The sequence below is a fragment of the Myiozetetes cayanensis genome, unplaced genomic scaffold (assembly GCF_022539395.1).
Source record: "Myiozetetes cayanensis isolate MyiCay16 unplaced genomic scaffold, myiCay2020 scf9, whole genome shotgun sequence".
NCBI classification, from domain to species: Eukaryota; Metazoa; Chordata; class Aves; order Passeriformes; family Tyrannidae; genus Myiozetetes; species Myiozetetes cayanensis.
Window position 1 is genome coordinate 10,903,846 of NW_026088185.1, and position 16,019 is coordinate 10,919,864.

The following is a 16,019-nucleotide window of genomic DNA, read 5'->3' on the forward strand; positions in this document are numbered from 1 at the left end:
CCATCATCTTCTGCTTCTTTTGGGTCTCTTACTGCTTTTCCCCTAGTCTTAAATGTGTGCTTCTGCCCCTTCCAGACACAGAAATTTAGGCTGCCTAAATATTTGCAGGAAAAGTGCCACGTTGTCACATAGCATTCAGCCAGAAAGGTAATTAGCGATTTACAATGAATAATCCTGCGTTGTCCGTGCAACTACTCAAAAAACAAGGTCCTGACTGCTGTGACCAAAGGTGGCAGCGTGTGGCGTGAGGGGCTCGGGGCAGAGGAAATGGTGTCCTGGTTACTGTGTTCTTAGATATCCCTCTAGTGGATGTGAGGAAAAGTACGGGGCGGGTAGGGGAAGACCCGGCTACAAGCTGGCATGTTGGGATAAGTCAGTGAGGGAGTGACCACAGGAGTCTCCGCCGACCTTGACATCCAAGGCTCAGTCCCAGAGTAGCTGCCCACTGCAGTGCAGCCTATTAGACACATGTGGCTTCCTGCTAGATGAGGCTTCTGCCAGTGAAAGGTTGGCCAGCCATGGCAGGTTTCCCATGAAAAACAAAGGGATTCCCGTGAGCTCAAAGCCTGCAAAAGCATAGTCTGTGTTGGCAGTAACAGTGCTTGTGCTGCCTAGAAACTATGTGTCTTAGTAGTGATTTGAGAAACAAACTGCCTGGAAGAGAAAATTAAGGAGAAATGGGTTACTTCATTCCACAAAGTAAAAGAAAAAAGAAATACCAGCCTACTTTGTCCAAGGACAAGTTGTGCCACAAAGCCAAATCTATCACAAAGGATATTTCAGAGCCTTTCAGACAGAGACAGTTGCATTCAGGAACAGCAGAGGTGGGGACAACAAAATGAACAATATGACAACAAAATGACAATAGCACTGCTGGCAAAGTCAGAAGATTGCTTTGGAGAGCAGGAAAATTATCAACTGTCACATGAATAACATGTGAGATTAAGAAGTCTCACCATGGAAAATTAATACCACTTTTTGGGGAGGCTGCTCCTGCCACTCCCTTTCATGCTGAATCGCCTGTTTGATTAACTCTGCTGACATAATGAAAAGGCACACACACAGTTTTTTTGCAAGACTTGTGAACAGAAAGTGCAGATGGAAACTTGGCTGTCAGTTTTCCCTCTTGTTCCTGTCAGCTGCTGGCTTTTGGGTTTGGGCAGTCTGATGTGAAAGTTGCTTCTGCAAAGCAATATAAATCCTGTTGAGAGGATTTTCTGTCTCTGACAAGACTCGCTGTTCAACGTGTAATCCTGAATTTTAAGCTTGTCATGAGAGTATCACATACTTGTAGTGAAGACCTAACCTGCTAACCCCCAGTTTAAAAGTTTTGTGGCTCTCCGATTCTGAAGTTTCTTTCTGGGGCTCCAGAAAGAGCACGTCATGTACTTTCTTCAAATGATTCATCATGAGACTCAAGCCTGATCATGAAAGATAATGCTGTTATGTTTCCTTTTAAAATATGTGGCTTTTTCCCCAGAACAAAATATTTCTGACAGTAGAAAGCCCAGGTGTTTCTAGTGCCTCCTCTGTAAATGCCATTACTATAGCATAAAATGTAAAATCTCTGAGTGTAACATCTTCACAAAATCAGGGTCCTTAGCATGGTGGGACCTCCATGTCCTGGGGAAGAAACCACTAATATCTAAACTGGAATTAAAGAGCATACAGGCCATATATATGAAGTGGTTTATATCAGGACAAGGATTCTTCTCCAGCTCTCTGAAATTCTTAAACCACTGATAAAGTTATTAAAATTTTACATGTTTTCTCACATGTAGATAACCTCAAATAACATCCCCTCTTAGTATGACTGTCTAGGATTAGTTTAGTACTTCAAGAAAAATATGTTTGACTGAAACTTTGGGCATTGGTAACACCTAAAATACAAAAAAAAAAAAAAATAGATTTCAGTAATTTCTGACATTGATGGAATTTTTCCTTCCTTTTTCCCCCATTAGGATGACTTTATTTCAGCCTTCAGACAGGCTGAAAGACAGAAAAACGCTTTGTCCATAGTGAATTCTGGAATGCGAGTGCTCTTCCATCCGGGCACAGACACCATTGCAGACCTGAGTGTTTTATTTGGAGGCATTGGCTCAACCACACTCAGTGCAAGGAAGTCCTGTGAGCAGCTCATAGGAAGGTACTGCATATCTCACTGTATTTAACCAAAAGGAAGGAGTCATAGTGAAGCGTGGGGTTTGCTTGATGGCGCCAGTGGACATCCCACCATCAGCCTCTCATAGTCTGTATTTGACCTGTCCTCTCTAACAGTAGATTATTTCTTGATATAACTTTACGCACTTATTACTTCCCAAAACCTTCACAATATTTTCAGCCACTTGTTACTTAGATGTGTGTTCATGTTAGTCTGCTTTTTTTACCAGGCAATGGAATGATCAGATGCTGAATGAAGCTTGCAGACTGGTGCTGGAGGAAATTGTTCTCCCTCCATCAGCTTCAGGTGGAAAAGTAGAATATAGAAGAACTCTGCTTGTCAGCTTTCTTTTCAGATTTTACCTGGAAGTGTTACATGGTTTACATCAGATGGTAAGCACTGGGCAAGAATTGCATCCCCCCAGCAGCATATAGGCTGCAGGAAAACTCTGCTTTTTTAAAGATTAAGGGATGTGAGTGGAAAGGGTAAAGGTGCTACGCTTTACTTCAAAACATGTGAGGTGAAAACTTTTGTTTTAGAAATCAGGGTCTGACAACACTGCTCTGACATCACCTTCTTTTCAGGATCCCTTCAGGTATGCTGAGCTTTCACAGGAGAACGTGAGTGCTTTGGGAGTGCTGCAAAGTGGTGTTCCCCAGGGGGTCCAGGGCTATCAGGTGAGGTGTGTTTGTAGCTGGGACTGCCACAGACCCTCTTTTCTAAAGAGTGTTTTGCCTTCTAACTTTCCATTCCTAAACCTCTACTAATTGTAATGTGAAGATGCTGAAACATTTGATGCTGTGGGAAATCTGTTATATTTTTGTTGATTTCCTGCTCTTTCAGGGTACAGATGCACTCCTTGCCTTCAAGATGTTGTGCAGATCAGGCTGTCCTGACATTGCTGAAGCAGAGAACACAGCTTTGAGCAATGAAAGAGCTCAGCAGAATTTAGTTAAACTGCCTGGTGGGCCTCAGTACAAATAAATGAAATAACCTACTGCAGCATTTCTATGGTTGTTTAAGCCTGAAAGATTTCTTTGCAAAGCTACAGCATAAAAAGGAAAGGTGGTTGGCATGTGAAAAAGTTTGTTCAGTAGAAGATCCCAATTTAAAAAATTTCAAATTTCATCAGGACTTTTTCCCCCTTTTTTTTTGTTTTGTTGCAAAATTTAAAAACTTTTAAAATCAAACTTTTGCTGCTTCTTAACAGTTTTTCACTGAAAACTTTCAGCATCAGCCGAGAACTTGGGGTTTGATCTTTAAGAGACTAAAAAGATAGGTTTTACAGAGAACTCTTTACTCGGCAAAAACCCAATCAAAACATAAATGTTGGAAGATTTTCATGGTCCCCCATAATAATCTGTTTCAAGTTCATGTGAACTATTAGCAATTCAACAACAGAGAGCACCAAGGATGTATTTTAATTAAGTATGTCTGAAATTCTTTCGATTACAGGCTGTCTTTGAAGTAATAGAGGGAACTGATGGGAATTTAAACAGCAAAAAACCACATTTTTTAGTCTAATCAACACTATCCAGAATATTAATTTACCTGTCTCTTTAGGAACATGGGCAAGAAGAAATCACAATGATTCCTGAATATAGTCATGATTTAAGATACGTTTTCTCTGAAGTAAACAGAATGAGCTATGATTGTTTGAAGCAGTGGTGATGGTGAAGTGTGTAAGAGTGTGGCTTGCACAAGGTGCTATCAGAAGCAGTGTGGACCCAGCAGACAGGCCAGCTATAAGATCCAAATCACTTTAGCTCTCCTTTATCTGCTATGGTTCCACTGTGGGAACTGGTTATTTTGTCCCTTTTACCTATATTTTTCTTGGGTTTTTCCACCTCTGTTTATTTAATGCAATCCTTCCACAGAAGAGACTGCCATGTACTAGACATGAATGGTATCCAATATTTCTCAGGTGTCTGCCAGGGCCACCTTGGTGCCGATACAGCATGATCTAAAAATTTAATCAGTCCTTTATAATGCATCCCACAAACATCCTCATAAAATCTAGATAGTTCCACATGGTTTTTTTAATCACAAAATATCCTCAGAAAGTGTTTTTGAGTAAAGGCTCCTATAATTACTGGTCTGTCTTGAGGATAACATGTGTTGCAGGATGTTGACCCAGGACAGTCTCCACAAGATCCTGTGGGCCGCCCCATCATGCACCAGTCAGGAATTAAGCACACCACTGGTGAGGCAGTTTTCATCGATGACATTCGTCCCGTGGATGGAGAACTCTCGCTGGCTGTGGTCACCAGCGTTAAAGCCCATGCAAAGATCATGTAAGTAAGAAAAAACTACAAGCACATAAGTATGTTGACAAGTATTTTCTATTTTTGTTATCTGATTTGGCCATATGATGAGGTATGTATTACAAATGAGGCAAGAAGTTCTCTGCTGTGTGCTTTAAAAAGTGTCAGATATGGAAAGCAGAGTCCACATTAATGCATTCACCCATTGTAGTACAAGAAAAATGTGGAAAAAATATATTCTTATATTTTGTAAGTACTAGAACTAGCACTGAAAGAGCTGTTCTGTGCCATGCACACACAGATGCTCATGCCTTCCATTTATTTTTTTTCTCAATATGCTAATCAACACATTCCCCTTCTCTGTGTAGAGATCTGTCATGAGAATACTAAGTGGATTATCTTCCTGTCCCAGAGTTCACTGATTTACTTGTACTAGAGTTATTTGTCCCACATACTGTACTCATTTATGTGCATGTTCTTCTTTCCAGATCAATTGATGCATCAGAAGCCCTTCAGGTGCCAGGAGTGGTTGATGTAGTGACAGCAAAAGATGTTCCAGGGAAAAATGGTGAAGATGAGCAAGCATATGCAGAAGATAAGGTATTTCTTGCTTCTGGTGGAGTCTCTGGGCCTTTTGGTACAGTTATTTATAAAATAGGAAAGTGAGTTTGCAAGTATCATCTTATTCCTATGAATTGAAAGTAAGTGCAAAATCAATTAATGCAGAGCCAGGCAAACTGGGCTGAGCAGAATTACCATTCCCCAGTAAGAGAGAAAGGAAAAACTCCCTTAAATAACTTGGGGTTAAAGTGAATAAACCATGATTCCTTAAGGGCTGATAAATGAGTGATTGTCATGATTCTGAGAAAGTATAAACCAGCCATGATATCTGACATTTTAAAAGATGAGACAAATAAAATGAGAGTTGCCTAGTTGAAACCAATATGAAATTAATTGCTAGATTATACACTAGAATATGGCAATGGGAGATAGCACTTTTCTTTTTGACAAGCATCAACAGAGCTAAGAAATTTATAGATCCATGCAGCCAACTCGACTGTGCAGAATGTCCCAGGCTCAGGCTGTGTCCATCACAAGTGATGCTGTTGCATGGTATTTGCAATAGGGCAAGAATTAATTCCTAATGTGTTGCTCTTACCTCTCTATTCTTGTTTCTCTGAGTTCCCTTCATTTCTGAATACAGACAAGGAAAGCAGTCTGTGCAGATGGGATTTTACTTGGCCCAGTATTTGGCCACCTCAGGATCAACACAGGGGAATGTTCATAACTACTGATGTCAGCAGCATTTCTGATGCCAGAAATGTTGCAGCAAATGAAAGATGCTAATAGGCTTCTCATCTAATGAAGATAAGTCTACACTGGGATAATATTCTTAGAGAAACAGAATACAGAAGTGGCATTTGAGTAGAATGTATTTCCTCAAAACACTTTCTGTACGGGAACTTAACCACTCCTGTGTTTTTAACTTGGGTAATACATTGGTGTGTTGCAGGTGATTTGTGTTGGTCAGATAATCTGTGCTGTGGTTGCAGAGTCATTGACTCAGGCAAAGTGTGGGGCTGGAAAGGTGAAGATAGTCTATGAAGATCTGGACCCAATTCTGACTATTGAGGTAACAATCTGTCTCCTCTCCCTTGTCTGCCAGAGCTCTCTGTCACCTCACTCACTATTTCCTGCCTTGGGCAGAGCTCTGCCAGGCTTTGGCTTTTTCTTTTTCTGGTATGAGATATGACTTTATTGGCTCTGAAGATGAAGTGTAAAAAGTTTATAAATCGCTTCCAAAATTTTGGTTCTAGAAACACAAAAAAATCTTCCTAGGTACATGTTCATCCAGGATATCGGAGAGTGGTCTTTGTAGATCTAGGTAGAAATTACTAAAGAATAGTCAGAAAGTTTTAAGTAAGCAATTCTCAGCAGTAGTACATCAGTATAAAACTAAATTTGAGAACTTATGGTGGCAGAAGTGCTGGTATCACACATCCTACATCCATGTTCTGAAAATTTTCCAGCCTGGCAGGTTTTCAGTAGCAAACAATCTGATTCTGAAATATTGTCAACAGTTCTGAATGTCATTAACAGACATTTATCTTTCTAATTTGGAGGAAGAAGAGAATTACATGAACTATGACAAAAAGTGAAGAAAAACCCTCTCTAATAGCGGAAAAACCATCGTGCTCCTTCTAATACTTAGCTACAACCATCTGTCCATCTGAAAAAGGATCATATGGATGATAAAAATCATCTGACTTTCTGACTTACAATTAACATGTTTGTTTTATTTCTCACTGCAGGATGCAATAAAACATAATTCATATATCACTGAAGAAAGGAAAATAGAAAAAGGAGATATTGTGAAAGGATTCAAGTCTGCTGATGAAACAATAGAAGGTAGTTAAAACATTAAGTGCATCAGGAAAGGGAGGAGAGTTAGAGTAGTTCAGAATCTATCTCCAGCTGGTGGATGAATTTAAATTTCTCATCTCTTCTCAAAAAACCTTACTCTTGTTGGTTTTTTTCCCCTTCACTAGGAATGGAGCTGAAATGTGGCATATTTTAAATAAAGCTTAGCTAGCAACTGCTAGCTCATGGTGACTGAACTCCATTTCCTTGTCTCGCTAAAATAAAGTACCCTAGGACAAACATTACAGTTCAATCAGGCTTTGTTTATGGATGTTAGCTAACTTACCTTATCCCATTTTAAGCTGACTGCTTGATTTAGAGCTGGTCCCAGAAACAAGGGTATCAGAGTAAACTGGTCTGGAATACCACTCCTACAGTCACCAAATTCACTGTCTTCAAATCAGAAACACAATCCAGTGGTTCCAGAGCATACTCTGTTCATAGGTATCAGACCTATGTTTAAGCAGTATCAATGAAGAATATTTCACAAGCTCTGGAGTTTAAAAGTCCTCATAATTAGAAGGCTTTTTTTCTAATACCCAATCTAAATGTCCTTTCCTGCAAACTTTAAATGTTCACCCTCTTAAACAGAATCCTTTCATCTTTGGGCCATAAATCATGTCTGCTAACCTTTATCATTGCCACTGCTCACTTCTCCATCATCTCTAATTTTACTACATCCAACTTCACCACAGTAATGTTTCAGATGAGGTTTCAGCAGTGCCAAGTGGAGTGTCTCAGAAATTCTATGTAACAGTGGTATCAGAGCCAGAGTAGGTTGTTGTAGTGGTATCAGCTGTGGATGTGCAGCCAAGCTGTGCTCCTCTGTAATCCCTGCTTGGCTCTGGTTCAGCAGTGCTATCTAAAGTACTGCCACCTGCCCATTCTGAACTTCATGCCATTGACTTTAGGCCCTTCCTCCAATGTAGAACAATCACTTTGAAATACAAACCTGTCCTTTAAAGGGCTTGCAACCTTTTCCAGTTTGATATTGTTTATAGTTTAATCATTAATTGTTAAAGCAACTGTGAGGTAACATCAGACCCAGAAAAGACTCTTCTGTGATTCTACATCATGAGCTTTGCAAACTGACAGCCAATTGTGTAAACTGCTTTCTGAGTTAGTATCCCTGATTTAATCTGGATTGTGCTTCTCAACTTGCTTTTATCAGTGTAAAAAGACAATAAAATTAAGGTATATGATACCAAGATATCGCTTGGCCTATTTTAACACTTCCCCTAAATCTGTCTTTCTAACACCTGAATGCAGCTCCAAAATTTATTAGTGAGCACCCTACATATGCTTACACAACTTGTGTCCTGCTCACGTGCTTTTCTGATTGTCCTCTCATGAGATATATTATCATACCTACCTTAAGCTGTTACCATTCCCTAAATTTCTGCAACCAAGTTTTTCTCTCCACTGACTACTAAGTACACATGAATTACAACCTGCTTCATCACAGAAGGGAAGATAGCAGACAATCAGCTCCTTTTCCTTTTGCCAACCTCAATTCTATCTGTACCATGAACTGATTTATCTAAGTTGTTCTTGGAGGCCTCCAAGCATTATGACTCTGCAGTCTCCCCAGGTAATTTTTTCCAGTGCTTCACCATTCCTATCATCAAAGCAATTTGTTGTAATTTAAGTACTACTATGCTTCTTGTTCTCTCTACTGGGAGCATGTAGCACAGACTATTCCTCTTTGCAGCCCCCTTCCATTTGAGGTTTCATTTTTTCTTCACTTTTTTGGGCCCACTCAATTCTTTCAATCTTCTCTATGTAGGTTCATGGCCTGTGATTGATTTTTTTTTTTCTGTTCTGATTTTGACTTTTCCCAACTGTTCCCAAATAAATGTCATGTCACCCTTTAGTGGCTTCAGTTCTGATTCCCACTGCTTCTGCTTGAATATGTGTGTTAGGAAATGTGTCTCAGGAATAACCTCTAGGGAAATAATGTCACACTCAAGGATGGCATCAAGTTAAGGTTACACAGAGAATTTGCAGAATTAGCTTTGATGCTGTGCTGACAGAAATCCCTCTCTTACAGGAAAGTGGCACAAAGATGAAGTGTTGGATAGAAATGGGTAGAAAAAGGGGAAAGAGAATAAAAAGGAAGAGGAAAGCTATAATTTCCCTCATAGAGGGATTCACAAGAAGACATTATAATCCTGTTATAGCAGAAGAGATGTAACCATGTGAAAAAGAAAAAGCATGACATATTGAGTTGATACTGGCTGAATAATTTTCTCTGAATAAACACAGGTCTATAAATAAAAGAGGTGCAAACCTGGGATACAAAGAAATAAAAAAATAAATTAATCTATTTTTCTTCTGTGGCAAAACTCTTTTTCTCTGCCTTGTATATATATACATAGTCAAATATAAATTTCCTTGCAGTTCATTTGAAGCCCAGTTTATATTTTCCAATAATTATATATATGTAACAGGTGAATTGCACGTGGGAGGACAGGAACATTTTTACATGGAAACAAACAGTGTACTTGTTATTCCAAGAGTGGAGGATAAAGAAATGGATGTGTATGTGTCAACTCAGCATGCAACAGATGTACAGGTAAAACAAAGTATTACTGAGATTTGTATCTTACCTTCCTAAATAACCTTAAAGCTGAACTACATGACCAGGAGTTGCTTCCAGTCTTCTCTGCTTCGCTTGAAACTCCCTGATGGTGTTCCCAATTCAGATTAATTGATCTGAATCTTTTTATGGAAGTAAGTGGCCTGACTACTAATGCTGAAGCTGAATGGAACAGTATGGTGCTGTTTGTGTTATACAAGGCAGTACAGACACAAATGAGCAGCATTACCATGGGATGAACAAGGGGTGTCTTGGATAGATCATATGACTGTAATCTTATTGAGAAAAGACTAATTCTGTCTTACATATATTGACCAAATCCTCCTAAAATCAGTGAGAATCAGTGCAATCCTGGGCAATCACTTTTTTGCAGCTTTTTCTTCAAAAAGCGTATTTCAGACAAATTGCATTGCTCATAGGAGTAGTTACATTGATGATGATGGGGGTCATGATCACATGTAAATAATGATACATTAATATGGAAACAATAATGCATATGAGTTATGTGAAATTACGTGAAAAAAAGTTAACAAGTTCTAGTTAACATCAGAGTTGGATTGTAGGCCTGTAGAAAACAACGGTTTCAAAGAATAGTAATGTTAATTTCTATATGTTTAGTATTAGCTTTTGCAGTTCATCACTGGCTTCCACTTTTTCAGCTTTTCCTGTCAGCCCCACAACTTAAACCTCTACTTACATCTCTTGAAACACTGTCAGAGGAGGTATTTTCAAAATGCAGTGTCAGTATTTTAGTTACATTTTCTAGTGTGCTCTAAACAATCACTGTTCCACTTAGCTTGCTATTCTAGTGGATGCTTTATCTCCAGCTGCCAGTGAATGGTGCAGTTCTATATAGGCATTATCATACCTGGCATCAGATAACCAAACTAGTTTTCAGAGCTGTTTTTTACATTTTCACTGTTCTTTAAAGACTGCACAGTGCTTGAATTTTTTTGTTTATTTGTACCTATAGCAACTCTATTTTTCTGCCCAGGAGACAGCGTTTAATATATGATTAGTCATAGAAAACAGGCACTTTTTAATGTACTTTGGCAGGTAAAATTCTGGATTGTTCACTTTTGCAGGAATTAGTGGCTTCAGCTTTAAACCTCCAGTCCAACAAGGTTATGTGCCATGTGAAACGTGTTGGTGGAGCGTTTGGTGGGAAGATCACTAAACCTTCCCTCTTTGCTGTAATTGCAGCCGTGGCAGCCAACAAGTAAGTTGATTTCACTGAATCAAAGGAGTGTTTTAACATTTTAAATAAATTTAAAATGACAAGACTGAATTAAAAAGAAACTTTGGTCCTGAACCCTGCTTGGAGGGTTATCCTGATGACATCATATTTTTTATCTCTTTAGCAGTAAATCTTGAAAGTGAAGTAAATCTTTAGCAGCTTGAATATTCTCTGGGCTTTTGACAATGGTATTCACTTACAATCTTAAAGCTAAAATAAAGGCATGGAGGCAGTTTCCCTCTGGAATGATCTGTACAAATCACAACCATTTGGGCCTCTGTGAGACATGGGGATGTGAATTCCACTCTAGATATTCAGTGGAAGTGTATTTTATCCTAATACATAGGTGTGGTCACATCAGCCCTTTGTGTCACAGCCGTCCTTTGAGTTCCTGGCCTTTCCATGTCCTGTGCATGCTTCATGGAACTTGCATCCCCTGTTGAGAAGCTGAAGGGAAAACCACAGGAAAGCTCATTTCCTCTACTTTGTTTCTCCTGGGGGAAAAAAAAAAAAAAAAAAAAAGAAGCACTGAATCAGCCTAAACTCAGGCATGGTGGTAGGTTAATAAGAAACTAAAACATTAAAAACATTGAATGGACTGATTTATTGCCACCCACCACTAGGAGTTTGGCCATGTACATCTAATGTCCTTTGCAATCTGTCAACAGGCTGTAATAAATGTGGATTCTTTTACTGTTCATTTTAGGACCGGGCATCCAGTCCGTTTTGTCCTGGAAAGAAACATGGATATGTTAATCACTGGTGGAAGGCACCCTTTCTTTGGAAAATATAAAGTGAGTGAAGGAAGATATTTCGCTTAGTCACTGGGTAATAGTTTCTTCTGAGACAAATCAGCACAATTCCATTGGCTAACAAGACATAGTAAGAAACCAAACTCCTCCTCTTCTGAAATCCTAATCCAGCACCAACCTTCTCCAGTCCTAAACGTACCCTGCCATATGGCAAGAATCAAAACAACAGCTACTCCTACAGCCCGTGCAATATCCAGAAAAAGCAGAACCATCCATCCCTTTCTTTACTTTAGAACACTGCTAACATCAGCCCTACCCCAACTGCAGATCACAAATTTGGGTATCAGAATTGAACATGAGCCCCTCCTCCAATCCAAAGACAGCCCTGAAAGGTAATGCAAGATTCAACTTGTAGCAAAACTCTCACTTTTGACTTCTAAATCCTCACATTATATAGGTGAACAATGGCAGCACTGAAATCAGCTTTGAAGCCGGTTGTAGCAGGAGCAAAGCCCTTCTCCTTGGTGCTGGTGTATGAATTAAACACACTAAAGCCCTCCAGGACAAGGTTTATTGTTCAATATTGTTTGGATAAAGAGGGGCTGAGGAATTGGCTTTTCTAGGGACTCTTGCGTGAGTGGGAGAGTTTGGCTGATGACTGTTCCTGCTTATATTTTTAATTTTGCTGAAGGTATTGCTCCCAAAGATACTGTTCAATTCTAGTTATGATTAGACTAGGTTTAGAACTGGTTTGGGAGAAGAAAGGAGGAAGGTTTCATTTTTGGTTAAATCTTGTTCTAACCATAAGACAAGGAATAGGATTGGGATTGACAGATGTCAATAGCATATGTATTTCATATTCTTCTGGGTACCCATTTACTGATTATCATTTTAAATCTAGGATAAAATATGTTGCTGGGGCAGAACTTTTCAATAAGCCCCCATAGATATATGATTCATATTCTGTTTTGATGTAGTTACAATTTCCCTTTTTTTCTTTCCTAAAATTTGGATAACAGCTACAATTTTGAAGGAGAAGGAATGTTGTTCTCGATCTCTCAAATCCTAAACCTAACCCCAACGCTAACCTTTTCTTTAATTAAATGCAATAACTGCAAAACCTGTATTAATTGATTAACTACATTAAGGAAAAAACACTCTCCCCATCAGTCCCATCTCTTATCCTGCAGCTGTGCAGGATTTAGCCAGCAATAATATTCATTGTCTAGAGGTTTCTTATCCTTAATCATGGTGGAGCTGCATTAGTTCATATAACTCAACAAGTTGATCTCCACTTACTTTGCAGTTTTCTGTGATTGTACTCCTTTGAATATTATTATATAATGCATTAAAATATAAACCCATGTATTACCTTAAAAAAAAAGAGCTGAAGAGGGAGGAACTAGAATCAGAACCAAATCAAATTTGGTGGGTATTTCTGAACATGTAATCTGCAAAACATATGCCTCAGTGGCTCATGTTGCTATATTGCCTAGATGGTGAAAACATTATTACAAAATAAATACTTCAGAAAGTAGAATTAGTATAATCATAGTGAATATTTTCTTTAGTGTTCTTGTCATCCTCTGTCTGGTCTCTGTTCATACTCAACACAGCAGTGACCAAGCTTTTCAGATTCCGTGTGAGTGCAGTCAGTGTCTCTGTGGGAGAACAGCTTTGGGGGCAGCTGAGGTACTCTGATGTTTTCTGGGGTTTGTATGTATTTTGCTTTTTGGTTTTTGTATTCAGATCCAAACCAATACCATCTTAGAGACAGAAATCTGTGCAGGTGATCTTTCCAATTCAGTTCTGTACTGTGAACCTTGGGTGTGATATTTCTTATTTATAAAGAGAAAATTGAAATACATGAGAGAAAAGACCACTAATGCATCAGTTGCTATATTACAGGTTGGATTCATGAATGATGGTAGAATAATAGCTGCAGATTTTCAGTGCTACATAAATGGTGGCTGTACAAAAGATGAATCTGAGTTGGTAAGTTCTTCTTCATTGACACCAATTACACTGACTGAACTGATCACAAAAATAAAATAACAGCCCTTTGTCGTAATTTATTTCTCCTAAGAATATTCCTGTTCTTGTTAAGTACAACTCTCATCTACCTAAAGCAAAAATGCATCTGTGGCCCAGATGTCAATTATAGAGTATCTTTAAGGAGGTACAATATTTCCTGTCAGGTCATACTGGACCCAGAAAATTGAGAATTAAAAGTTCTGTGACGACAAAGAGACACTAGGTTTTATTATCTAGCATACTATCACAAACTCATTTCTTCACTTCCCCAAGATTGAAGGTCTGATTTTTCCCTTAGTAATGCTTCTTTATGCTCTTGCAATTCCTAGGAGTTAAATGCAGTTTCTCTGATTTAGACATGATTTCTTTGCTTACACTGGTGTAAAAACCAGCAGAACAACACCCTTCTGAGTGAAGTTCTACTCCTCCTTAAACCAATTACATCTTATTGGTCTCTTGAGTGTCTTTCACAAGTTTCACTGTCTTTATAAAGGAAAATGAACCATTTGAACAACTTTCCTCTCTTATTTCAGGTGATTGAGTACATTTTATTGAAAGTGGACAATGCATACAATATCCCCAACCTCCGAGTCAGGGGACATGCCTGCAAGACTCACCTGCCTTCCAATACTGCCTTCCGAGGATTTGGGTTTCCCCAGGCAGGTCTGTTTATGGAGACCTGCATTGTGGCTGTGGCGACCCAGACTGGCCTACCACATGAGAAGGTAAAAGAGTAAAGAGTGCCAAATAAAACATCAGTTAACAGACAATTCTAGGACTTAGACTATCAGAAGCTCCTTGAGCTTAAGCCAGTTTTTGTAGAAACAATCTACCGACTTTACTTGGGCTGAATGGTACTTTATTCAGCATCTATGCTTCCATGGAATAATACTTGATATAATACAGGTAAGAGTGGAGAAAACTGGCTCAGAATCTGTTCCAAAATATTTAGTGACTACTGTTAGTATGACCAGCTTCAGTCAAAATAGTAGTATCTCTTGTACTGTGTGACCAGTTTTAGATCACCTTGTGTATGTTCAGCTGTCCCCTCATCTCAACCTCTCAGAACTGGAATTAACAACTTTTTATCTATCTATCTATCTATCTATCTATCTATCTATCTATCTATCTATCTATCTATCTATCTATCAGCAGTTTAACAAGGTAGCTCTGTCATCCCTGTCTCCCCAGCCTTCAGAGTGTCTCAACAGTTTTTATTGTTGCCATTTCCTCTCCAGTCTCCAAGAGCTATCCTTTCCTTACCTGCTGCTTAACCCTGTGTGAGCTTTGCCTCTTTTGTATGTACCAACCTCTTGTATTTTCAAACTATGGTTTATAAATCATTTTACTTTCCTAGGATGACAACCATCATGTCTTTTCCCTATTTCTTTGAATCTTCTCCCTCTCCCATTTACTTGCTGTCCTTTACCATATTTCAGGAAAGCTTTCAGACCTATCTCCAAAGGACAAACAGTATTTTTAGCTTTAACTTCTGCTTTCACTGGTCTTATTTAAAATCTGAGTTTACCAACCTTCTTTGCATTGAGTAGTCCTTGTAAATAGTCCCACTGACACAAGTTCACAGGCATTTGATGTGAGCAAAAAAATCAGGTAATTTGAGCAGTAATGGATAGGACATTATGTTTAATATAAATAAGTATTAATTATATTATCGTATCATTATATGACATGGCATTATATTGTATACAATATACCAATGTATTATAAAGCAATGTTTACTTTCAGCACTGAATTTGCTTGTTGTTTAGGTTAGGGAAATAAACATGTACAAAGGAGTTAACCTAACATCCTTCAAAGAAAAGTTTGATGCAGAGAATCTGTGGAAATGTTGGGAAGAATGTTTGGACAAATCTGACTACTACAGTCGAAAAGTAATGGTGGAAGAATTTAACACTAAAAATTATTGGAAAAAGAAAGGGATTGCCATCATTCCAATGAAGTTTTCTGTTGGATTTAATGCAACTTATTTTCATCAGGTAACTCTTTCAACACAGTGCTTTTGTGATGTAAGATCTCTACTTTTCTCTCCAAAAATAGAGGAAGTATAATCTCTACAGGCAGAAAGGAAAGAGAAAGGGAAAAGAATTCCAACATGCTGGACTAGTATAACAGACCATTCCCTGAGATATACTGTCAGGAAGAGTATTGCTCTATCTGGCCAAGGTCTTTGTAAATGCTTTATAAATGAGATGGGGCTCTAGTGAAGTATCCCCTGACCATGGTAGAGGGGGTTGGACTGAAGGATCTTCCCTTGGCTGAACTAGATGATCTTCCCTTGGGTTGAAGGTCCCTTCTAACCCAAACCATTCAATGATTTTATGAGTATTCACCTCACAGAAATGTGAATTTCTAATTCCCATCATGACATCTTTATCCAGCATAAAATTAAGTAATTCACTACAAAAATGTGGTACCTGGAATCTTCCATAACCTAGCCCATAGTAAGAAAAATGATCACTCCTATAGTCCAGATAGTACCATTTATATTATAGGTTAAGCTCTGCTACTGGAAATTTTTATAGCATAAGAT

The 16,019-nt window shown here is 38.6% G+C and overlaps 1 protein-coding gene across 1 annotated transcript in view; it reads left to right on the top strand.

The window, feature by feature from the left end:
* Positions 1–16,019, top strand: part of LOC126652773 (aldehyde oxidase 2-like) — a 42,844-nt gene that overhangs the window by 15,057 nt on the left and 11,768 nt on the right. The window contains exons 14-26 of the mRNA XM_050339878.1: positions 1,962–2,146; positions 2,391–2,553; positions 2,746–2,838; positions 4,286–4,455; positions 4,914–5,025; positions 5,939–6,058; positions 6,738–6,834; positions 9,297–9,421; positions 10,531–10,664; positions 11,389–11,476; positions 13,343–13,429; positions 14,002–14,193; positions 15,238–15,465. Of these exons, the coding sequence (XP_050195835.1) occupies positions 1,962–2,146; positions 2,391–2,553; positions 2,746–2,838; positions 4,286–4,455; positions 4,914–5,025; positions 5,939–6,058; positions 6,738–6,834; positions 9,297–9,421; positions 10,531–10,664; positions 11,389–11,476; positions 13,343–13,429; positions 14,002–14,193; positions 15,238–15,465 (1,794 nt within the window). The remainder of the gene's footprint in view (positions 1–1,961; positions 2,147–2,390; positions 2,554–2,745; positions 2,839–4,285; positions 4,456–4,913; positions 5,026–5,938; positions 6,059–6,737; positions 6,835–9,296; positions 9,422–10,530; positions 10,665–11,388; positions 11,477–13,342; positions 13,430–14,001; positions 14,194–15,237; positions 15,466–16,019) is intronic.